Below are 26,628 nucleotides of genomic sequence, written 5' to 3' on the forward strand. Positions count from 1 at the left end.
TCCTTGGAACACCTGAGCTCTCATCCGCAGCCTGATGGAGTACTGCTGTCCCCTGTGGGCTGGTGCCCCTCACCACAAGCAGGTCAGTGGTCTTTCTGTCTTCTCTCTGGCCTCACCCACCCCCCATGCTCTGTCTGAGATATGTTGCCCCCCCCTCTGTGCTCTGAGATATGTCCACCCCCTCCCTCTGCTCTGTCTGAGATAAGTCCCCCCCCACTTCCGTAGGGCACTCAAGGTCTGCCAGCAACCACTTGTGGTAAAACTACCAAAATTACGAATCACTGCTCACCTTCACTCTTTCATTCCTCTTTTTCCCACCTTCAGATTAAACTCCCACACACTCTTCAATCCCACTCTTCCCTCCAGGCGTTCAAAACAGCTGTTCACCACCACCTATCATCCAAATCCTCGATCTTTTCTACCCCCGATAATACACCCAAGCCCACCTCCTTCAAATTCCCTGCTTTCCTTCCTGAAAGTCCCTGCAATGTCCATCTTGTATACCCCATGTACCCTGTCCCATCCCTCTCCCTTCCACAGATCACCTCGTCTCTGTTCCATACAGTTTTGTCCTTCCCTCTCCCACCCCTCTTGTCTCCTGCTTCCCTTGTTGCACGTTCTGTGTGTTCATGCTCAAACGAGCCTCGACAGTGCAAACAAAAACAAAACAAGCAGTCATAGACTGGTACTTACGAAATTGTCAACTTAACCTTTGACCTTGTATAATAAAAGCTGTCTCTCGAGAAGGTAGCGACGCAAACCAGAAGTTTCTACGATGATTCTATACCAAACCATCAAAAATCGTAACGTCGACTGAAGCTAAAATCTCCATTTCTCCACGCAATTATTTTATATTATTTTATCAAAGTCACAAAACCGTAATATTCGGCCATCCACCAACAATCTTTACATAATCCGACGGCTTAGCGAGTCAGGCATGCGACGATAACCTTTATTGGGATAAAAAAAATGACTTTTAAACACCATCTTTATCGAAAACACTGTCAGCGCGCACACAGAAAACCTTTACGTGACTCAACGACGTGTCTGTTCGAGCGCACTGCATCACGTGACGACCTGTGACGCGTCGAGTGAATTTTTTTTTATACAATCTTAAAACGTCTCCAAAACATCCGATTTTACCAGAATTTCGACAACCGAGTTTTAAGCGTCCTAAGCGATCGCAAAAACCGAACACAAAATTAAAATCGAAGTTAAAACGAACTCGTAACGTCGAGCGAAGCAAAAATACTCCATTTCTCCACATGAATTTACAGAATTATGTTTGACCTCACTGTGACCTTGACCTTTGACCGATTTTGACCAAAATCTAATCAGCGCTAGCCATCACCCTCCTGAATCACGTGGTGTAATTTGACATTGGTAGCTTCTTCCGTTCTCGAGTTATCGTGCCTACAAACAAACACACAAACAGAGGACAGAAGTCACCAATATACTTACGAAATCTAAAGATTTCGTAAGTAATAAATAAATAAAAGATGAAAGTTGGTGTACAGGTTGGGTTATAACAAGGAAGATTTGATTTCATTTTGGTGAATGTCTGAATACGGGGATTAAAAAACAAAAAATTTAAGTGATTCTTCAACATTGAGAAATTGGTCCAAAACGATATATAGCACGATATCTCAAAGAAGTTGTGGCTGGATGACAAAACTTGGTGGATGAGACGATTCGATGACGAGAACAAGTGAATTTGATTTCCGTTCAGGTCAGCAGATCCGGCCCATCAATGGGTTCCAAAACGTAAACTGTTCAGTGTGGTGGAGGGAGGTATGCACACGACTGAGTGTCATTCGAGTTTATAAATGTCATTATCCCGATCGAGATTTGTTACTATAAATTAACAAATACCCATACCGTAGTCAGATGGAGAGCAAGTAACGAACGGTTCACGAGCCGAAAGTGTGCGAGAACCTTCGCAGTGCTAATAACTATCGCCAAGATCCTTTCACAAGAACGAGCGAGCGGTCGCTTTGCAATTACCATCGGAAAATTTACACCACTTTTACACACCGTCGTCTACACAGCAAAGAGCCGAGCCATACTGCCGCCGCCCAACTACGAGGTTGAATAGTGCGTGCCGTAGCACGTACTGGGCGACAATTTATCGGGGATTTAATGGTACGTACCATTACCTACAGAGATGAAATTTATACATACTGGTGCAAGGATGCCTTAATAGTACAACAGTTGCCATTTAAATTCCTATTGGCATATATGACACGATGCAAAACAAAGGGACTGCATTTGATCATTCATGTCAAATACAATGCCTGATTAATAAAATAATATGGGAAAGACAGCCACCTCAGGGTGCCATCCTTTTTAGCAAGCCATTCCAGGCAAGGTGGTCGGATCGGTGACCTCATTGGCGATTGTGTGTTCAACAGCATTTTCCTTCCAAAGTTTGGGAATGAATTTACCACCTGTGTTGAATGTTGTTGGGTACACATACAATCTGTTGGGCTATTCCTCAGCGGTAGCCAATGATTGCCGGAACGTCAACATGTCGCTCGTGGCAATCACCGACGTGTTTCTTTGCAATTAAAGTCTCCAATATAATGGGACGTATCCAGGCCAAACTGATCGCAGGATCCTTCAGGAAGCAGGAAAAACAAAAAACAAATCCACAAACCTTTCCCCCCTATGTTACACACATAAGCCGCACAAATACCATTTTGCCACCAAATTCTCTGATATTTAAACCTGTAATTCTGAATTCACACAACGAGCAACTCTCGGTCACCGCTTACCCCACATGCGGCAATGATAGCGCAGAGTGCTTCCGATTAAAATGTTTATCGAAATATCTGACAATCGATGTTTTTTTGTTGTCTTCCCCTATTTATCTACCTCTTTGCATTAAAGATAAAAAAATAAAAAAAACGTTTTGTGACCATCTCATGTCGATCCCAAAAGGGTTCGTAAATCTATACGGGAGCTCAATTGGTGGCACGCCATCACAAACCTCCACGCTTCCCACCTAAAGCAAAGTTGAAAGATGGTACAAAGTTCCACCAGGAATGACCCGACATAAAATTTTGAGTTTAAAAATGTTTCCCCGTTTGGACCACTGTGACCCTTCGTCCCCACCCCTGGGGCATGAACTCGGGGTAAAATCCAAAAAATCAAAATCGTTACAGATTTCATGCGATCCCTCAGTGTTGACTGTACATGTACAAAGTGTCATCAAAAAAAATGTTTCAAAAAGTGCCCGCAATTGCATTTTTTTTTTTTTTGCTTTTTTGCCATTTCACCTTTTGACCCTCGCCCCAGGGAGCGGGGGTCAAAAATGATACTGCTCTCGCACATTCTTGCCATGTGGTGATCATAACTATCAAGTTTTGTGAATTTCTGCCTAACCGCTTCAGAGCTAGCATGACAGACACAAAGTTACAATATCCCACTGATTTTTTTTTTCAAAAAGCATGGGGAAAATAAATAAAAGTACAGTTGGTGGCTGCCCTTTTTTCCTATCTTTGCGCAGTCACCAAACCTCATCGGCATAATTAACATCGTTTTATAATTCTGCTTCTGACATCCAAAATTACTTGCAGCTCCTCTTATTCCATTCGGCCAAATCGGAAGCAAACTTTTTCCAAAGTGTATGCCAAGCCAAGCGACATTCCTGTTTGCGGGTGACACTTCAAGCTCCACAGTCATGGGACTGTTTGGTGGGTGGTGTTATTCTTTGGCTCTCCCATCCTATTCCATGCCATCACCCGTCCTTGACAGGTGTATCCACCAGTCCTTTGATACATTTCTCGGTCTCTGTTCCAAAAGCAGGCTGTGTGTTCAAATACAATTAACATGACACTTGTATTAGAAACCATCAGAAACGGGGATTGTCGGAGGAGATCAAATTCAAGCAAAAACAGCCACAAGTTTTCAGGGTGGTTTAACTAGCAACAAAATTAACATGTTTTCACCTAATATAATGCAAAGTCTAAAAAGAGTTGAATTCAAAAAAATTACTTTTTTTTTTTAAATGTGAAATTTTACTCCCACCACCTGATATAGAAACTTGTCTCATAAAACCCTGCAAATATATATATATATATATATATATATATTTTTTTTTTTTTTAGCTTCACGAGGAGAAAAACGACCGATTGCTTCCCGAACGCTAGCACAATGGATCTATTAGATTCCCCAAAATACCATCTTGACAAACAGTCAATTTCACCTCCGGAAAATTCGGAGGACATATCCATCAACAGTTTCCCAAAATAACAAATCTCACCACTACAGACACACACAAATGTCTTTATGGGTACAATTAACAAAAGACCGAAGAATGTAAACAGCTGTGAAGCTTACAAACGGCATTGAAACCATCAGTGAAGAAACACCGAGATAAAATCTCAATAACAAGAAACAAATAACAACAGGATGGTGAAAACAAGTGATGCACAAACCATTAGAGAAAGACTAATTGGGGACAAGAAGGTGAACGCATCATCGGGCGTTATATATTACCGCAGGATATAAATTTGTAGAATACCCTATTATTATTATTATTACCTCCACCACCGAAGGTGAAGGAGGTTATGTTTTCACCCCCTTTCTGTCTGTCTGTGCACAGGATATCTCAAAAAGTTGAGGACGGATCTGGATTAAATTTTGTGGACAGGTTCAGTGTGTGTAATAAGGACAAACTGATTAGATTTTGGTGAAGATCCAAATCCGGATCTGGAGACGATAATTATTTATATTTTTAAATTGATTCTTCACCATTGAGAGACAGGGCCAAAAACAATATAGTACTGTATGGCATGATATTTCAAAAATGTATTGGGCCCGATACATTCTCGTGGACCAGGCATTACGCGGCATAGGTGTGGGCTCGACCGAGTGCCCTCCTAGTTTTGTTTGAGCCCTTTGCATTACATGGAGTATAAAACCTTGATATCTATTTATTGTGCATGCAAACTTGGGGGGAATTTTGCTGTTACTTCCCAGTATACTCTACATGGAGTTCTTTCCTCGCCTCCCTTTAATAACACAAGTTCTCTTTCAAGGACGTCAATGCAGGTGGCCATTACGCTCATCAAGCCTGTGTAATGGTTGCCTACCTTGTTGTTCTTTGTCAGTGCTCTATCCTATTAAAATGCGGAGTGTGAAACAAGGAAGCAGCACGTAACATTTTTAAAGTCAGTTTGAACCGCCGACCTCCCACACACGGAGCGGACGCTGTAACCGTTGCACCACTGAATCTTTAAATGCACCTCTTCCCTTTCAACCAACCTCTTTTATTTAAACCCACCACCTCCTCCTCCCTAAAAACACACCAAATAATTTCTAAACCCACCACCTTAATTCTTAATCTCACCTCCTCCCGAACTTCGATCCCTTCTGCTCCTTGAAGCCACTCCTCGATACTATAACTGCGGCGACCACAACAACTATGACCGTGTATAGTGCAACTGCTTGTACTTTCATCAGCTTTATGCTGATGCGGTAGTCTGCTTGTTTGGGCGACAACGAATCGTAGTGCAAACGTTTAAGGGACTGCACTTCAATGCAGTTGATGCACAAACACTGAAGGGATAGCACTCGCATTCATTGCATTTTATAATTACTTTTAAATACTGTTTCCATAACTATTTTCAACAATATCTAGAGTAATTGGATCCTACACAAAACAGACGCAAATAGCTGTGCCTCCTACTTGTACAATGCAGACTTCAAGCGATAAAACGCTAACCAGCCGTAATGGTTAAAACGTTCGCTCCGAGTCTGGGAGGTCGGCAGTTCAAACCGAACCTCGGCCAAATCATACTAAAGACTTCAGAAATGGTACTTGGTGCTTCCTTGCTTGAGGTTCAGCATTTACAAAGGATATAGCGCAGCCAAACAACCATAGGTTGGCAATCATTGCGCAGGCTTGATGGGACTAATGGTCTCATCCTGCATTGAAGTTCTTTGAAAGGGATCTCATATTCTACAGCCTTTTTACAAATGACACTCCACAAGCACATCAGCTTTACTTTCAACTGAACGTGTCGAAAAAGGAATGCCAGTATATTCAGTTCTTTAGAAGATCATACCGCAGTTCATTGCCTAAGGGCAACAGAAAAGCTGTTAACACACTGAGAAGGTTAGTATACCACAGATTTTGTTCCCTTAAGGCCCGTCTCTAAATATAGGCCAGAGACTTCAATGAGTTTTAGATTATGCTTGCCTAGCCAAAGCAGAAATTCACCACCTTAACTCTGTCGCCTATCCATGAGTCACCCTGAAAGAGTAGTCTTTCTTCTTCTTCTGTTTAATTTTACGCACAAGTTGAAAATTTTGGGATGGAAAACTTTTCATGCGACAAGTTTCATGTGACATGGAATATGCTTCATGCCCCCCGACTTATCAAGATAAAGTTGAAGGGCATCGCATTTCCTGTTGGCATACCATCACGGCTCTGGCTAATGTTAGCCGCAACAGCAGAAGTTGCCTTGTATGACAGCGAGCATGTTTGCCTTGAACAGACCCAACTGCAAGCAGCTGCCATTTCACTGATGGATCACACATGGCCGATGAGTATGTGGTCACGGGCAACCTGTAGGGCCGTATAAAATGCCACCGTGGCTCGGTTACTGCTGGTGCAATGCCGAGAATCGTGCTATTACAGATATACTAAGGGAGTTGGGGAGAGTCGTGCCTCGTGCAGTTACTCACCAAAATCAATGTCAAGCATGGCAGCATTGGCACCTTCGACAAGGATTTTCTTGGGTGGACCGTGCAGCACTTCATACATGAAGTAGATTCCATCACGCACCATGGGGCGAATCCGCTCACTGTACTCCTGCCGTACAAGTGTGCACACAACACATGCAAATGTGTGATCAAAGATCTTGATCATAACTCCCTCCCTCCCCTACCAACACAAAAACAGATCAACTAATGGTGGGAGGGAGGACAAATGGTGCACAGGTGAGAGGGAGGGCAAATGGTGCACAGGTGAGAGGGAGGACAAATGGTGCATAGGTGAGAGGGAGGACAAATGGTGCACAGGTGAGAGGGAGGACAAATGGTGCACAGGTGAGAGGGAGGACAAATGGTGCACAGGTGAGAGGGAGGACAAATGGTGCACAGGTGAGAGGGAGGACAAATGGTGCACAGGTGAGAGGGAGAACAAATGGTGCACAGGTGAGAGGGAGAACAAATGGTGCACAGGTGAGAGGGAGAACAAATGGTGCACAGGTTAGAGGGAGAACAAATGGTGCACAGGTTAGAGGGAGAACAAATGGTGCACAGGTGAGAGGGAGAACAAATGGTGCACAGGTGAGAGGGAGAACAAATGGTGCACAGGTTAGAGGGAGAACAAATGGTGCACAGGTGAGAGGGAGAACAAATGGTGCACAGGTTAGAGGGAGAACAAATGGTGCACAGGTGAGAGGGAGAACAAATGGTGCACAGGTGAGAGGGAGGACAAATGGTGCACAGGTGAGAGGGAGAACATATGGTGCACAGGTGAGAGGGAGAACATATGGTGCACAGGTGAGAGCGAGGACAAATGGTGCACAGGTGAGAGGGAGAACAAATGGTGCACAGGTGAGAGGGAGAACAAATGGTGCACAGGTGAGAGGGAGAACAAATGGTGCGCAGGTGAGAGGGAGGACAAATGGTGCACAGGTGAGAGGGAGGACAAATGGTGCACAGGTGAGAGGGAGGACAAATGGTGCACAGGTGAGAGGGAGGACAAATGGTGCACAGGTGAGAGGGAGGACAAATGGTGCACAGGTGAGAGGGAGGACAATTGGTGCACAGGTGAGAGGGAGAACAAATGGTGCACAGGTGAGAGGGAGAACAAATGGTGCACAGGTGAGAGGGAGGACAAAATGTGCGATGGAATTTTCATGCAAGACATGGAGCAGGTGCCAACGCACTCGCATGTTTTTGGTTTTTTTTTTTAACTTTTGTAATAACAATGCTCTCATTTGAAAGACATATATGGTTGGTAAACGTTAATCCACAGAAGTGCTTGAATTAATGGATCAAAATCACAAAGAAATAGAATGTGAAGTACAGTGCAACTCACCTCAAACTAAGGCATTTTATACACAATGCAGAGTCTACGAGACAACCAGAGGTTCATTTCACAAACTACATTTCTGCAGGAGCTTGGACAAATCCTGAGCAGCAAATCTGTTAACATAAACAATTTGACACTGCCCTTACAGCAGCCTCAGGCAAACCTTCAGTTTCTGGAGCTGGCTCGTGGTGTCCACTTCCAAACCGGGATACATGGATTGGTACTGTTTTACCAAGGCCTCAAACCTGCAGGAAACAATAGGATCTGATATGCTATCCAGAAAAAAAAACCAAGTCCACATCATGCCAGTTCGTCAGCCAAATGTGTCAGTCTTAAATCCAAACAACCTCCCAAAATGAGATAATCAATTGCCACCCAACCCCCCAAAAATAAGGTTAGCATTTTGTTGTAATCATTACAGGAGCTGTCAACACTTCACAAAGTTCATAGATGCATGCAACACAGGAGTAAACAGCATACAGATATAAAATAAGTCAACTTTACCAAAATTAGTAGATAAGGTATCGATTGTACCACAAATAATAATTTACTGTTTCCGGTTGTGGTTTCTTTCAGAGTGCAGATGGCTATCTCAGCTCTGTGACCATCTACGAAAGCGAGATTTACCGCACTGGATCCGTCTCGTTGAACTGTACACGCAATCCTCGAGTTCTGTAATCTCCACATACGTAAATTAGACTTTATGGAAGTGCCCATTAAAATAAAACATTCGAGATTTGTCAATTCTTGACACATTGCTTCTTTACGTACGGCCCAGTTTGGCACTACTTGCTGCATGTGCAGGGGGGGACAGGACGGACCCTCTACACACTTTACACTTGTTAACTCTGGCTCCCGCATCCTGACTGAAGCCGGGACCCTCTGCGCTCGCTCCCCTCATGTTCATTACACAGCCACAACACCGGTGTTTCCCAGTGGGGGCAGTGACATCACTCACGGCATGTATTTCATGAGTCTCCAGCGAGGGAGCTATCGGACGTGGGAACGCAAAATCGGAGGTGCGCAAGGGCAGAAGGCAAATAAATACGAAAGAGCAAAAGGACGGAGACGGAAGATGCAGGAAAGAATGAATGACGAAGACAAATGAATCGGCAAAGCACGAAGGACAGTGAAAGAAGGAATGCGGACGAGATGAGATGACACTCGCGTTTGTGTGAATAATAATAATCGATCGAGCCCCAAACAGAATCCATAACCCTCTCAAGCTGCAAAGCTTCGAATCTCTGTCTTTCGACACCCTTCTCCTCCTACAGAGGTTATACATGCATCAATTTCCAGAGTAGGCCCATCCTTCGGCCTCCCTCCTCTGCCTTTCAGCGTTCCTTTGTTCCCCAAGTTATGTTTGTACTGCACATGTAAATGTTCATTTAATTATCGAATCCTTTTCTTTTCCTTTTTTCCAGATTTTACTCAATTAAATTTGACTTGTGCAAAAATGCAACTCAAAGGTCCCAGGAACGGAATCCTTCGGCAAGTCGAGGACTGTTATGTCTGTTAGTCGCATTGTTAGTTAGTAATGTAATGTTAGTCGCATTGTGAATCCGTTGTGTGTTGGCCGTACTAGCTTAAGGCCCGGTCACACCTTGACGTTTTAACCAGTGATGGCAACGTATTAAAATGTATGTAAAACGCTGGCTTACGTTGAACTTTTGATGTTTTTTTTTAAAGATTCGGACGTATTCATAGCGACTTGGTCTTATGTATAACGCATTGGTAACGGACACAGAACGTTTCGTTGTGTTATAGATAACTTATACCAACGAATGCTGAACCTGTTGTCGGCCTACACAACTGATGCCCAACGATAGTCTAACTTAGGCATAGCGCGTTGCACGCATCGCCGACGATGTCGTGACGTAGCCTATTAAAAGGCTGACGCACAACGATTCGAATCATAACTGCCGTAGAAATGGAAGTGTCAACATCACGGTCACACCTTGGCGATCTTGCCAGCGTATGCCGACCTAAGAAAAATGTGTCTAAAACGTTGGGGCACGTCAAATACGGTATGAGTAAGTTTGGTATACGTGAGTACAACGCTAAAGTACGCTATCATACGTCGTAGTAAGTAGAGTACGTCAAGAAATTTTAAACATGTTCAAAATTTTACGACGTACTCGGCGTGTGACACACGTTCCGCATGCGATGGGGGATAAGTTTTACACACGATATGTGGACGCTTACACACGTCCACAAAGGCTACTTATAAGCTACTCATAAGTCAAAACACGTCGCGGTAATGTCTTTTTTACGCGAAACTTATTTCTAACTTATGTTTGACGTGCTTTGAACCAATTCTTTACGTAGTCCCAACACACATCGACGTATGTAAACGTATTCCAATGACGTCTTCCGGTCGACAAAAAAAAATAAATTAACGTGTTTCTAGCTTACAACTGCCATGTAAAGACGTGTTCCCAGCGGTTTTGGGAATTGGTATATAAAAATGCTGTTCATAAAAGGGGAACCCAACAGTGTTTTCGAGTCCTTTTTGAGTCGATGTCCATGTCAGCAGTAACAATATCGGTATCAGTATCAGTATTAGTATTAGTATTAGTATTAGTAGTAGTTTGTTCATGTTGGCAGTAGTAGGTGAGTGTGAGGGGGAGGGTGTGGGTTATGATGGATCGTCCTTGCGTCCGCTTGTCCACGGGTAGGAGACGTCTTTTCACCATTGTTCGAAGTTCTTCGCGGCTAATTTTTTTTATGGGGCTTTTTCAACAATGAGCTATAGCTTGTATTTACGATTTAGGTCTATTCATAACGGGTTGGACAAATGCACAATGAACTAATAATGTGCATAGAGCGCTTTGATTACTTATAGATACGATATACCAACGAATAATTATCGTGAAGCCGGCGTTCACAAACTATGCCCAACGATAGCCTAACTTATCCATATCGTGCGGCAGTTTATCTTTGCCGGTGACGTGGGGTTTGCTATTCATAGGCTGCCACTCAACGATTTAAATGGCTGCATCTCCACTATTGAAAGCAGACACTTGCGCTCAACAATTGGATTTTTTTTTTTTTTTTTTTTACACTCAACGACTTTTAAACGGTACCACTCAGCTATTTTCATTGTTTACAATGAACGATTTAAATTGCTGTCACTCGCCTTTGTTTTTTGACGCTGGCGCTCGGAAATTTTAATTGTTTCTATTGAACGTGCTAAATCGCTCAAACCCCACTATTGAAAGTAGACGCTTGCGCTCAACAATTGGATTTTTTTTTACACTCAACGACTTTTAAACGGTACCACTCAGCTATTTTCATTGTTTACAATGAACGATTTAAATTGCTGTCACTCGCCTTTGTTTTTTGTTTTTTTGTTTTTTGTTTTTTTTTGACGCTGGGGTTTGGAAATTTGAAGCGTTTCTTCTGAACGTGTTAAAACGCTCAAACTCGACTATTTTAAATAGACGCTGCCGATGGACAATTGGAATCATAGCCAAGCTAGACATCGAAGTGTGAACATCCTCGTCATGCCGAAGAAAAGTTTGAAGAATGCAGCAAATAAGTGTCCTGGCCGTGGCCGTGGACGCTGACGCAAGGACGATCCATTATACCGACGTCTTTCAGCCTATGAGTAACTTAAAAGTAACGTCTGTCGACGTGTGGCAACGATCGCGTAACGTGCCAACAACACGTTAATCATAGGTTAGAAATAAGTTTCGGGTACGCTAAACATTACCTCGGCGTGTCTCAACTTATGATTAACTTACAAGTAGCATGTGTTGACGTCTGTCAACGATCGCAGACCGTGCATACAACTTGTGGCCAGCGTAGCGGAACGTGTGAGTCATACGCTGGCATACGTCGTGAAATTTCAAGCATGAAAAAATTTGAGGACAACCAAAAAGTACAACGACGTATGGCAGTGTTTTTTAGCGTGCTCTCAATGTTATCAAAACTTACCCATAATGTATTCAACGTGTGCCAGCGTTTTAGAAAAAAAAATTCAAAAATCGGCATACGTTGGCTAAAACGTCAAGGTGTGACCGGGCCTTTAGTCCCGTTGTATCGATTCTGGGTTTGCGTTTTTCTCGGCCTCGGGCTCGTATAATTGCAAGACTGCATGCTCTCTTCCTTCTCTCCTTTGTTTCCCTCCAGTCAAGCTCATGTTCGCTTTGACTCGCATGCTGGCGTTTCCTCCCCCTCCATTCTTGTTAGTCCATTCCCTCGCTTCTTGTATCCAGCTGTGGCGACACTACCAGTACGTTGCCTTTTTGCCTTCTGTCACCTCGTTCATCGAAAAGTGACCCTTGGTCTGGCGTTCATCCTTTATTAGGCACTAGTGCCTTGTGAACACGGCAAACTCTTCCTTGTTCAGGAACAGCTTCAGGGCCACATTTCAGCGCCAAAAATGAGCTGGTACAACGAAGAACTCTGTGCCATCCTTCAGAACAGGCCTGCAAGAGCTCTTCATATGTACATTCCGGTTACACAATCATGGCACCTGTAAACCCAAGCATCTAAGTAAAAGTCGGCTCAACCCACAACTCAGAACACCGGGTTAACGGTTACACCCCTTGGAACCAAAATTATTTTCATCAATGCAAACAAAGTAGAAATCACTTGCAGATCTCACCGTCTGGAGAAGTCATCAAAATCAGCGAGCAAGTCGCACACACGGAGGCCACTGCGTGAAGCTTTGGCTGCGTACACAGGCCCAATGCCCTTCTTGGTGGTTCCCAAGCTGCACAGTGCAAGACATGACAACACTCAACATGACAAGCAAAGATGCACGTGTAGTGGGGCGGCTTAGCCCAAATATTCAAAAGAATTGTGCATTTTGTGATACAAGCACCAAATTTGGCTCAAATGTACATTAATATGTTGCGAACATTTTCAGATATTGGGCCACTTGAAATTCTCTCTTTATGTCCGCCATATTGGATTTCAAAATGGCCGCCACTTGAAATCTACATTTGCTATTATCTCTGGACGTAATGCAGCTATTGACTTGATTCTGGTATCTAAATGTATGTTTTTTGGGGCAAGGAATCCAATGGTACCATTTTCAACTTAATATTATCTATCACAGTCTGTTATATAATTTTATTTGGAAATTATCTCGGCAATTATTGGATTAAACAATACTGTACTTTGAAAAGAATGTCTTAGTTCTGTAAATATAAATTTTAAAAAAACTATACTAAATCACGAGTAACAACTCAGACAAGCTCATATATACTGGCAGTCTAAAATATAAATTCACATCAAGTGACTGCAGCAGCACTGTACATCCTGCAACACCGTGCCTACAACCACTACTGTCTGGGAGAAACCAGGGATGCAGAGGACCTTCCGGAGTTTGAAGACTGGTGTTGCCAGAGAGGAGAAGACATCCCCCAGTTTCACTACTGGGCAACCGTGCTGGAACTAGAACTGTTGGTTCTAGTGTTTGTGCGTTCTCTCAGGCAGGGATCGTTAATGATGTACCTCGATGCTCTGGCAGAGCTGGTCCCCTGGTTCCATGCACTGGATCACACCCACTATGCGAGGTGGATACCAGTGCACCTGAAGGACATGGCCGAACTCACCATCAAACACCCAGATGTCGCCAGGAAATTCAGGGAAAGCCACTTCACCGTTCAGAAAACACAAGAGGGTGTTCTCTTCAATCCCGATTGACCAGGCACATGAGCAGAATAATGCCTGCATCAAAGGAGACGGTGGAGCAGTTGGGCTCACTGACAACCCAAGTGCCCTACGTCGCTGGATGGTTGCGGGACCAGAAGTTGCCAGGGTGATCGAAGAATTCCAGGATGGGAACAAACACTGGAGACGGCAAACAGCAGACACGCGTCATCATGATCAGACGCCAAGTGTACAGGCCTCATTTGTGAAAGATGTTCGCTCTCTCGTTGGTGTCATAGAGGAGATGGGCAACCCATTCGAGGAGGAGAGTCAGGATGCAGTCAAACTGGACACAAAGGAGATCGAAGATCCTGCTGCTGTGGAGACCGTGATGAATGCCAAGAGGATTGGCCAAGAATAGTTCGAGGCTTTCACCAGAGAGTGTCTGTTGGACAGAACAAAGGCAGTGGACGCACCCATTCCTCGTAACAAGCTGAAGGTGTTCAGCACTTCCACTCCAAGAAGCCAGAGCACAGGTCAGCAACAGCTCGCCTCCATCAAGAATGACCGTGAACTCTTCGCACGCCTGTACATTGGCTGCCAGACGAGGGATGGAAACCTTGAGGAGTTCTTTTGTCACGAGAATCAGGCATGTCCTCCTGCATTGTCTGATGGTGGAAGCCTCTGCACTGGTACCAAGAGTGATCTCCTCACATGCTTGGAAGAAGTCTCCGACTCAAAGACAGAGACTCCTGTCACGACCTGTAGTGTGCTTGATGGAGCAGCCATCGTCCAGATGCTGAAGCCGGCTGCATCAAAGACCTTTGAAGAGTATGCACAACAGATCTTCATCCCATATATGTCCACGAAGCTGCAAACAGTGTCACGCCTGGATCTGGTCTGGGATACTTACCTTGCTGATTCACTGAAAGGTAGTACACGTGCAAAGCGGGGACAAGGTGTGCGGAGACGTGTGGTGCCATACCAGGAATAACAGGAAACCAGGAAACTGGCAGAACTTCCTACGAGTGGACAGCAACAAGACCGAGCTGTTCAGGTTCCTCTCAGCAGCTCTCATGGAATGGTTTGACCAGGAGGACAAGCAACTCATCATTACTGATGGAGAGGCAGTGCTCAGCAAGCCACTACTGCCAGATCTGACCTCACTCGCCCCATGTAACCATGAAGAAGCTGACAGTCGGATGTTGCTGCATGCATTTCACGCAGTCCAGCATGGACACCATGCAATACTCATCCGGACTGTAGACACCGATGTTGTGGTGCTGGCAGTGTCCCTGGCACAGGAGTTGCAACCAGAAGACAAACTGTGGCTGGCATTCGGAACAGGCCAGAGTTTCCGATACCAAGCAGCACACGAAATAGCAGCTGGATTGGGACGAGAAAGGCTCGTGCACTGCCAATGTTCCACACTCTAACTGGATGCGACACTGTGTCTAGTTTTCATAGACTTGGCAAGAAGACTGCGTGGGCAGTCTGGACGGTACTGCCAGAACTCACTGAGGCGCTGCTGCTGCTGTCCTCTACACCTCGTGACATACCAGACGATGCAATGCGCATCATCGAGAGGTTCGTGATCCTGTTGTATGATCGAACCAGCAAATGCACAGACATTGACAAGGCCAGGAGGAAACTCTTCGCAAAGAAGAACAATGTGCAGCTCATCCCTCCAACGAAGGCAGCTCTGGAGGAACATGTCAAGAGGGCAGTGTATCAAGGTGGACATGTGTGGGGTCACATACTGCTGCCAGCACCAGAGCTCCCTCCACCAACCAACTGGGGTTGGTCAAGGAATGGAGAAGGACAGTACACACCTTACTGGACCAGGCTAACTGAAGCAGCTCACAGCTGCATTGAGCTGGTTTCTTGCAAGTGCAAAAAAGGGTGTGTGAGGCGCTGCAAGTGCAAAAAGGCTGCCTTTCAGTGCACAGCCCTCTGTGTGTGTGAAGGGGACTGCACATGACGATGAGTCAACAACAACAACAAGTTGAAAATGGTACCATTGGATTCCTTGCCCCCAAAAATACATTTAGATCCCAGAATCAAGTCAATAGCTGCATTACGTCCAGAGATAATAGCAAATGTAGATTTCAAGTGGCGGCCATTTTGAAATCCAATATGGCGGACATAAAGAGAGAATTTCAAGTGGCCCAATATCTGAAAATGTTCGCAATATATTAATGTAGATTTGTGCCAAATTTGGTGCTTGCATCACAAAATGCACAACAGGTTTGCTATGTTGCTACACTAGTGGTGCAGAATGAGATGGAGTGGGGAGATGTCAATTGGCAAACGATTGAAAAACACGAACATGCAATGACCTACATCTGACTGAACCAAACATCTTGTACGTAAATACTAACCACTCCATGCTTACAATATTTAACGAGCATATTCATTTGACTCATTACAATGGTTGCTGTTCAATAATTATTTTTTCAATCAAAATACATCCCAAATGTTTTTTCCTTCACAAAAATAAGCATTTCACATCACGTGACATAACTTGGAAAGATAAATAAACTTGCATGTTCCATTACTATTAAAAAAGGATGTACTTTGTCATGGCTACCATTTGAACATATTGTTGACATTGTCAGGCAGTCCCAGTTGGCTGGTACGAATCCGACGAACCGCGTCTCGCCTCACGCGGCTTGCAATGGCCTTTATATAGTCTCTGCCTACGCCCCACCCCGTGATGTCGCCCGACTTCAGGCACTCTGCACCCATTGGCTGTGCAGGCATCACTCGCGCAGAAGCCAAACCTCTGCGCTTCTCCCCAAAGCTCCCCGGAACCCGATTGGCGCCGAAATTGGTGCTTTTCGCGGCACGAAAGGTCGTTCTTCTCAAAAGGACATGCCAGACATTTACAAAGGGGAAAGGACATTAAAAAAAGGATTTAAAGGAAGAAGCAGTTTTAGACACAAACATTAGAAGACGGTAGAGTCTGGTGGCAATATGGATAATGACAGATTTTCTGTCACAAAAAAAATCAAAATAATAATTCACCTCACACTTGTGCTAAGATAACTAACATAACTAAGATAACACATACTAAGAAACTACAAGGGGGTAGCCTGGTGGTGGCTTTGCGGTGAAGATGGTGGCTTAGGATCCTCGGGTCCTGAGTTCGAGCCCCATTGGCCACGGAATTAACACCAGGGGGTTGACTCAGCCTGTAATCCTTCCGAGGTCGGCGAAGTGAGTACCAGTGTACTGGGCCCGGTGTAGGCCCCGGTTAGAATAGGTGTACCATATCCCTGTGTGTCGTAAGAGGCGACCAGGGTCGGCGTCAGGAAGGGCATCCGGCCATAAAACATTGCCTCAAGAAGGGAACCATGATTGCATGGAGCCCGCAAAAAGCTAACCCTTGCTCAGCAGGGAAAAATGGCTGCAAAATGGCTGTTTTGGTTTTTTTATCAATGGTGAAGAATCACTTTTAAAAAATTAAATAATTCTCGTATCCAGATCCAGATCCGGATCTTCACCAAAATTGAATCAATTTTTCCTTGATATATTAGATACAACTTCTTATATTACAATAATATAACTTTTTGAGATATTGTGCTATATATTAGTTTAGCCCGATCTCTTAATGAGGAAGAATCACTTTAAAAATTCTCGTAGTCGGATCCGGATCTGGATCTGGATCTTCACCAAAATCTAATCAGTTCATCATTGTCACACACCCAACCCATCCACCAAGTTTCATCTGAATCCATCCACAACTTTTTCAGATATCGTGCTATATATCCTTCTTAAGGCACTGTCACACCCTAATGATTTAGCCAGCGTATGCCGACTTATGAAAAATTTGTCTAAAACAATGGCACACGTCGAATACGTTATGGGTAAGTTTTGTATACATTAAGAGCACGCTGAAAAACAGTGCCATACGTCGTAGTACGCTGGCTTTAATCGTTGTACTTTGCGGTTGTCCTCAAATTTTAGCATGCTTGAAATTTTACGACGTATGCCAGCGTATGACTCACACGTTCCGCTACGCTGGCCAAAAGTTGTAGGCACGTTATGCGATCGTTGACACACGTCGACACACATTACTTGTAAGTTACTCATAAGTCGAAACACGTCGAGGTAATGATTAGCGTACCCGAAACTTATTTATAACCTATGAGTAACGTGTTGTAGGCACGTTACACGATCGTTGACACACGTCGAGGCATGTTATGCGATCGTTGACACACGTTGAGGCACGTTACTTGGAAGTTACTCATAAATCGAAACACGTCGAGGTAATGCTTAGCGTACCCAAAACTTATTTATAACCTATGAGTAACGTGCTTTGAACCTATGTGTAACGTACCTCCAACGCATATTGACATATGTAGACGTATTTGATTGACGTCTTCGGGACGACCACAGAACTTACTGAACATGTTTCTAATTTCCAGCAACCGTATAATGGCGTATTGGCAGCGTTTAAAAAAAAAAAAAAAACAACAACAACAATAATGACTTCCGATATTTCGTCACGTGTCGTTACGTCACGTCCAATTGCCTCTTCAGTTTGCTCATGTCTTATTCTTAGTTCCTCCTCTGTGAATATTTTCTGTTTGAGGATATTGTCACGTCGACGTCGAAACTTAAAATCAAATTCCCGAATATATTTTAAAATTCGTGATAGACTAAAAAAATTAAAAAAAAAAAAAACAAACAACAACAACAACAACTTCAGATATTTCGTCACGTGCCTTCACGGAGCCAAGGAGAAAAAAAGAAAATGTGCCTTGATGGAGAAAATAAGTTTCGGGTATGCTAAACATTACCTCGACGTGTTTCGACTTATGAGTAACTTACAAGGAGCTTGTGTCGACACGTGCGTCAACGATCGCATAACGTGCCTACATCTTATTCCCAATGTAGCGGAACGTGTGAGCCATACGGCGAGTACGTCGTAAAATTTTCAGCATGCTTGAAATTTCACGACGTACGAGACGTACCACGAAATATGACAGCATACTTCATTGTTTTTCAGCGTGCTCTTAACGTATACACAACTTACCCATAACGTATTCGACGTGTGTCAGCTTGGTTCGGAAAATTTTTCATAGGTCAGCATACACTGGCTAAATCGACAAGGTGTGACTGCGTGGTTAACACTTTCAATTTTCAAGCGGTTATGATTTAAATCGGCGTACGGCAGGTTTTTAACAGGCTACGCCACGAGTTTGTCGGCGATACGTGCAGCACGCTATGCCTAAGTTAAACTATCGTTGGGCATAGGTTGTGAATGCCGACAACAGGCTAAGCATTCGTTGGTATAAGTTATCTATAAGACAACGAAACGTTCTGTGCCCATTACTAATATGTTATGCATACGACCAACACGTTATGAATACGCCAAAAACTTTTAAAAAGCATCACAATTTCAGCGTACGCCAACGTTTTACATACATTTTCATACGTTGCCATTGCTGGCTAAATCGTCAAGGTGTGACAGCGCCTTTAGCCCCATCTCTCAATGATGAAGTATCACTTTTAAAATTCCAGTAGTCGGATCCGGATCTGGATCTTCACCAAATCTAATCAGTTCATCCTTGTCACACATACAACCTTTCCACAAAATTTCATCCAGATCCGTCCACAACTTTTTGAGATATCCTGTACACAAACAAACAAACAAACAAACAGATAAACAGGGGTGAAAACATAACCTCCTTCACCTTCGGTGGTGAAGGAAAAACTAGTAAAACAGGCATTAATTGACATTAAGTTAAAAAAAAAAGACTAATTAAGGACCAGATGAGGAACCATTTAAATAAATACAAACTAATTAAAGGCAGTCAGCATGGGTTTACCAAAGGTAGTTCCTGTTTAACAAATATTTCAGAGTTCTATGAAGCAGTGTCTGATTGGGTGGATGAGGGAAAGGCAGTGGACATAGTATATCTGGACTTTAAGAAGGCATTTGATGAGGTACCACATCGGAGGTTGTTAGCCAAAGTGAGGACTTGTGGAGCGGCTGGTCAGGTAGCTTATTGGATTGCAAACTGGCTTAGTGATAGGAAGCAAAGAGTGGCTGTGAGTGGGAGGATGTCTTGCTGGGAGGATGTAAGTAGTGGATCAGTACTATTCAGGGATCAGTACTATTCATTATTTGTATGAATTATTTGGATAATGGGGTAAAGAGTAAACTTTCCAAATTTGCAGATGATACAAAGCTTGGAGGTGAGGTCGATAGCACAGGGGGTGGTGATCAGATTCAGGAAAGTATTGATACTTGCATAGATTGGGCAGATGTAATTTAACCTGAGCAAGTGTAAGGTGTTGGGAATGGGAAAGAACAAAGGAAAATACACTAGAAAGGAGGTGGTTACGAGGAGATATGATGGAGATGTTTAAGATAATGAAAGGTCGAGATAAAATAAGTGCTGATGAATTATTCAACAGTGTATACAGTGATAGTACCAGGGGCCATAGGCTGAGAGTAAAGAAGGAGAGAGTTAAGACGGTAGTAAGGCAGGGAACTTTTACTCAGAGAGTAGTTAATGCATGGAATGACCTCCCTGGAAAGGTAGTGGCAGCAGAAAGTCAATAAGTTTAAATTATAATTAGATAGGTACCTGGAAGTTATGGAGATAGAGGGGTAGAGGGATGTTGACAGGACTTTAGGTAGTTTGAGCATTGATGGGTGATTGTGTGCATGTGTATACGGAGTGCTGTTGGTGGGGGTCTTGTCAAGGGGGATTGTGTGGTTGATGTGTGTGTTTTAACCAAGCCCATGCCCCTCCTCTGAGGGGAAGAAAAGGGGGGGGGGAAACCCACCAAAAATATTAATTTCGTTAATTAAAAACATTTTTTTTGCGTTTTCTTCCTTGGATCATGTGTAGATGGGTTGGTGTGGTGTTCGTGCAGGCATGGTGGGCTGAATGGCCTCCACCTGTGTTGGATTTTCTTGTTATTCCTTGTTAGTTATATACTAAACACTTTTGAACTCCTCCCAATCATTTCCACAACAAAATAAAACCTGAGAGACATCAAAATGATCAGTTTTAAAACGATTCCAAGAGTCAATCTTTTCTTGTTAAACACAGTCGCGCAGATTCGGAGAGTCATTTACAAATCGCGTGGTTACCCCCCCACCCCACCTCCACGCACATTTTTGTTCAAAATATGACAGACAGTTATCAAATATTCAAATTCATCAACCAAGCACAACCGTGATTTGAGGAACAAACTTTTTTCCAGAGTCCTTTTGCCTCTGCGTCTCCTGCATCCCATCGACAGCTTGGTGGAAGTCAAAAACTGCAAACAATCCAAATACAAAAGAAAGAAAAACTTTCACAAATCACCAAAAACATTTAACACGAGCATGCACAAATAGCGCGTTACCAGTAACGTATCAAAATGAGTTTAAATTTTGTTGAGAGAATATCACACATATCACATTATAACGAGTCATGTGACAAGATATTATATGTGCGCGCGCGCACGCACGCACGCACGCACACACACACACACACACACACACACACACACACACACACACACACACACACACACACACACACACACACACACACACACACACACACACACACACACACACACACACACACACACACACACACAATTAAATATTGATCAATAAATTTCCAAAAATCGAGAAAAACTTAATGCTTCAAAATTCATAACAAGAGACCAGCGCCAACCTCGGTGGCCATCATGGCATAGTAGACTTTTGTTAAGACGAATCGCCCAAGACAGGTTCGCACATAAGTAAATCAACACAAAGAGGGTGGGAGAGAGGATATTGTAGGAATTTGTAATTTGTTCAGGGTGCCAATGAAGACACCGTGGGATCATAAAACGTCCACCAGCTAATGTTAGCACAAGTGTCTCCAGCATAACGTCCACCTAAGGGATAGCGCACCATGTGATGAAACGCCCTGCTTGAAAAGCACCAATCTGACAGTTTAAGGTCGGATTGGTAATCATATCCACTACCTCTGTGTCATCCTGTCGGGGGATTGTCCAAAATGAGCTGCTTAATACGACATTAGCAGGTAAACCGATCAAAGCGTATCCCCATCGAATTGTGCAACTTTGTTTACCTTTCCTCCAAAAAACAACACGTGTCAACTTGCTATGAAAAACTTGCTTACTCAATGGTTTCAACGCCAATGAGAGGGGAAGGAAAATGTTTCAAGCATATAAACGCTGCCATTTTCTACATCCCTACACGTCAGGGATGGGAGGGACCCCTGGATCGCCTGAGGGAGATCAGTTGGCCATCTCTGTGCCACGGGCCTGTTCGAGCAGAACTCACCCAGGATAATCAACATTGGCTACACATTCTCGTTCCGGTGATCACAAAGAAACTGCTCCATTCATGAGGAACTAATCGACACCGAATGTTCACGCATTTTTGCTTTACTCGTAGCTTTTGACAAAGCAAGACATAGATATCAATCTAATTTTGATTTAGCAACATGTATTAGCTCCAGGAAGCAGAAGACGTTGGAATACATCACCATCACAGTTTTTATTTCATTCATTCACACGTTACACCAACATCAGGTCAAATGTATTTCGTCCTTCTTTTGAGGAAGAATCAAAAGCTTTAAAAGACCGGCGAATTATCTTGTGACGTAGAAAATGCATACCGATGTGAGCTCGGTCAGAAATCACGAGCCTTTTGTCCCAGTTCATCAGCCCTGCAAGAAATAAGGAAACATGTCAAGCAATGTTGGCCTGTTTGGTGGACCCAACTGAACACACATCCCATGATGTGACAAACAACAATACCATTCAAAGGTCAGAACCCAGGAGGCAGAGGAAAAGATGGCACTGCTCTTGCACCTTCGTGCCATGTGGTCATCATAACGACAAATTTTGGTGAATTTCTGCCCAATGGTTTAAGAGATTGCGTGATGGACGGACAAACAGACAGACAGAGAGACAGAAGCTGAATACAATATCCCCCCCCCCCCCACTTGTACACCACCCATTCATGCCCTGCTGCACCCTGTGAACAACTTAGTGTTTAAGGACGAGCGCCCACTGTGAACTCCTTGCTGTTTAAGAGTTCACCTGTGTGAACTAAAACCCTTATTCCAGATGTTCAACGTGGTGAATAATAAGGCCTTCGTGGATAAACTGTTCTTTAATAATAGCCTTCTTTGAATAACAGTCAAGAGATAAGTGTGCGCTTGCCAGCGCATCGCCAAAAGCAATTGGCAAGACAATACAGTCCAAGCCCACAAGATAAAAGATAATAACGCAAGCACCAAAGCCAGCAGCCAAGCCAGCAGCAAGACCTCGTGTCGAATGTCGATACTGTGGGTGGTTATATATATATATACATATACATATACATATACATATATATATATATATATATATATATATATATATATATATATATATATATATATATACACACATATATATATACATATACATATACATATACATATATATATATATATATAATGGCTCATTTAGTTTTAAGGAATAACCAATTAGCATCTTCGATATGGAGGCCCTATTAAGCACGTTACCTGATTGGTTGTAAGTTAGGTATAAATGTAAGATAGTCATAATATGATAACATGAATAAGGAAAAGACATAAATTTACATAACTAAAGATGAAGTGGACCGCGTGACCTTCACAACCCTCCATCTTACAAAAGTAATTTTCTAATAAAAATTAAAAATGTGTGTTTGCAATCGTGCTTACATTTGAAATTATGCAGATAAAACTTGTTTTTGGTGTATGCATCATTTAATAAATAATACCGTCAACCGTCAAATCTCTCGAGTCGGGACATTAGTGACACGAGTCACGAGGGACGAGTCACGGAGAGCGCTAGCTGGCAGCAGTAGACAAAGACATGGATTTACAAAAATTGCTAAGAAAAGGAAAAAGGTTGCAGTGTGGTTGTTGTCAGCACGCGCCGTGGTCGGCTGCTTTGTACTTCTGATGTTTAAGTTAAATGTTGTGTTTGGTGCTTTGCATATCCCATATCTAGTGATTTGTGCATAACCTTACCTCTGTGTAATTGACTGCTTTAAATGCGGACTTTGTGGTATCTTCAGGCTGGTCGTATTTGCTGTTGATAGTAGTTTAACGTGATGATCGCAGGTCATAGCCTACTGTATCTTATTTGAAAGTGCACTGATTCCGGTGCCAACCTCCCCCGTTCAGTCATTGTATCTCTGGTATATTAATTTTATAATGCCAATTCTTCACAACACCTTGTATAAGTGCACCTGAATTAGTGCCAATTGTCTAATCATTAAATATCTGCATTGTGAATGTGCCAGTTTGTTGCGGCTCTCCTGCATTCGAATAATTTTAGGCCAAAAACATCGGAACATATTAAATCTAGCTGAGATCAATTTGGTTAGTATGCGACGGCAACCTCAGTATAGATGCGTCAATGCTGCATGAATACAATAGCATACCGGGTTATCAAAAATATTAAATATTATAACTGTGCTCCCCCATCCAGTTCATATGTCCCCCTTAATACTGAGCCCTGGTGACGGGCCTGGTCGGGTTGTCGGGGAATAAACCGTCATCGCCACCAGGTTTTCTGGTGAGGAGGGTGTATGATATGGACACCCAGCAGGATTAAAAACAATACCTGTCAAAAGGACGGAGGAGCTCCTTGTGAGCCAACAGCCATCCATATCTCGTGCCCACCTGTGTCTGCAGACATCCTCCTGCAGTTGGGTTACTTTTTTTTTTAAAGGAGGTTGGTGGCAGGATTTGCACTCCAACCACCGTAAAACACTTGATTCCGCAAAACCCACAAATGCAAAGGAAACTGAAAACCCTCTCCGTGGGAGTACCTCCTGTGCTGCTGCCCTTCTCAGGTCAGCTCACGAGATGACGGGATTGGGGCAAAGCCTTTGGGACCCCCATTCCTTGTTGATAGGAGGAAAAGTACAGGGTAAACTTCCTGGATCAGATTGCAGTAGTGTGTGGCGGAGTGGTGCTGAGGTGTCGGCCACCAGACGGCAGTCTCCTTGGGTTAAACTGAGGCGATCCCTTCGAGTGGGTGCCTGGAATGTCCCATCCCTAAGAGAGGATGATCAACTGTCTCTGTTATCATCTGAGCTCAAGTGTTTGAACATCGGTATTGCAGCACTCTGTGAGGTTCAGAGACTGGATAGTGGCAAGATCATGGCAGGTGGTTACACCTACAATTGGTCTGGTCACTCTAATGGTTTCTATGCCCAGGGAGTTGCTGTAGCTGTGTCCAACAAGCTGACTCGAATGATAATTGAGGTCAATGAGCGTATGAGACGAAGAATTCGTCACTCCTTGGGTGTCATTTTCCTGGTCTCTGTGTATGCTCTAACTGAGGCGAGTGATCTCACCGTGAAGGACGCATTCTATGCCACGCTCGAGTCTGTGGTTGATGAGTGCCCCAGGCGAGACAATCGCCTTGTCTTGGGAGATTTCAATGCATCGACTGGCACTGATAGGGATAGTTATGAGACATGTGTTGTTCCTCATGGGCCTGCAACTGTGAACCAGAATAGCACCAAGTTCCTTGACATGGCAAGAAGTCGTGGACTTAGGGTGGCTGGTTCATGGTTTCAGTGTGCACAGGCTCCTCGTTGCACTTAGTATCCCAATGCTGGCGGTGTGACAAAGGAGATTGACCATGTGTTCGTTGATGGTCGCTGGAGGATGATCCAGAACTGCAGTGTCCACCGGAATGCTCAGTTCCTCAATACTGACCACCGGTTTGTTGTAGCAATTCTGAAGTTGCAGTTTAAATCCAGGAGAATGGTACTATCCCAGCCTAGACTGGAAGTTGGCAAGCTCAAGGATGAGAGGGTAGCTGAGGAGTTTGCGAACAGGCTGAGTGGAGATTTGGGGGATCTGGATGCTTTGGGAAATCCTGAAGAGTTGTGGAGTGCCTTCAAGACCACCGTCCTTGATGTTGCTGGTGGATGTCTTGGAACTCACCGTAGGGCGAAGAAGAATTTTGTCTCCCAAGGGACACTGGATTCCATTGATCAGTCGCAGAGTCGCAGAGCCAGGCTTAATGGCAGAGTTGAGCTGTTCAGGGGGCTGAGGCGTAAAACCATACGTGTGCTGAGAGAGGACAAGGAAACCTATGTGCGAGGAATCTGTGAGGGGGTAGAGCATCACCTGTGCTCAAGTAAGTCTCGTCCTGCTTACAGGGGAATTCGCACATTGCGTTCCTCCAAGCCCGTCCCTCGGTGTACTGCAGTTAGAGCAGAGGGTGGTGGGCTCTTGACACAGGAGTCCAAAGTGAAGGCCCGCTGGGCTGGTTACTTTGAGCGGCTGAATCAGGCTGACCCACTAGCTGTTGAATTGGTTGTCAGGGGTGTGACTATCCCGATTGCTGACCATCCAATCAACTGTGATCCACCTTCACTTGCAGCCTATGTTGATCTCTACAAAGCGTTTGATTCAGTGAATCGGGATGCCCTCTGTAGGATTCTTGGTTTTCGTTGGGTGCCACCAAAACTGATCAATCTGATGTCTGAACAGGATGGCCATAAAGTCTGGAAACAAAGGCGAATATACATTATAAATGGTTTCTTGACATTACATTACAATACATGATGTGTCCAATGACATTACATGACATGTTCTATGTGATGTCCCTCATGAGAAATGCACAGTTCAATACGCTGCGCAAAATTGCAATGAACACGGTGCATTTTAATGCAGCATTTATAGTTTGTCCAACACACTACTGCCTGTGTCCTTGAATTTTTGAACCAGCTTCCCCACTGTGCTGTGGGAGATGGCAGCTCTTCCAGGAATGACATTCGCTGAAAGTGCTCCGCTATCCGTCGATATGACCAGCCCTCACATCGACTCAGCAGTATCACCTCAACACGTTCGTCTTTCGTCAAGGACATCTTCAAACTTTTTTTTTTTTTTTTTGTATACCTTGGTCGAGGCTCGTATGAGAGCTAACACACAACTCACAGCAAG

The 26,628-nt window shown here is 43.8% G+C and overlaps 1 protein-coding gene across 1 annotated transcript in view; it reads right to left on the reverse strand.

Moving 5' to 3' along the window:
* Positions 1-26,628, reverse strand: part of ADSS2 (adenylosuccinate synthase 2) — a 65,275-nt gene that overhangs the window by 19,702 nt on the left and 18,945 nt on the right. The window contains exons 4-8 of the mRNA XM_085889715.1: positions 22,300-22,350; positions 20,872-20,938; positions 12,663-12,770; positions 8,214-8,295; positions 6,694-6,820 (exon numbers count right to left, since the gene is read on the reverse strand). Coding sequence (XP_085745841.1) covers positions 6,694-6,820; positions 8,214-8,295; positions 12,663-12,770; positions 20,872-20,938; positions 22,300-22,350 — 435 coding nt within the window. The remainder of the gene's footprint in view (positions 1-6,693; positions 6,821-8,213; positions 8,296-12,662; positions 12,771-20,871; positions 20,939-22,299; positions 22,351-26,628) is intronic.

This window comes from Eptatretus burgeri, chromosome 7 (assembly GCF_056783735.1).
Source record: "Eptatretus burgeri isolate ZD-2024b chromosome 7, Ebu_testis_v1, whole genome shotgun sequence".
NCBI lineage: Eukaryota > Metazoa > Chordata > Myxini > Myxiniformes > Myxinidae > Eptatretus > Eptatretus burgeri.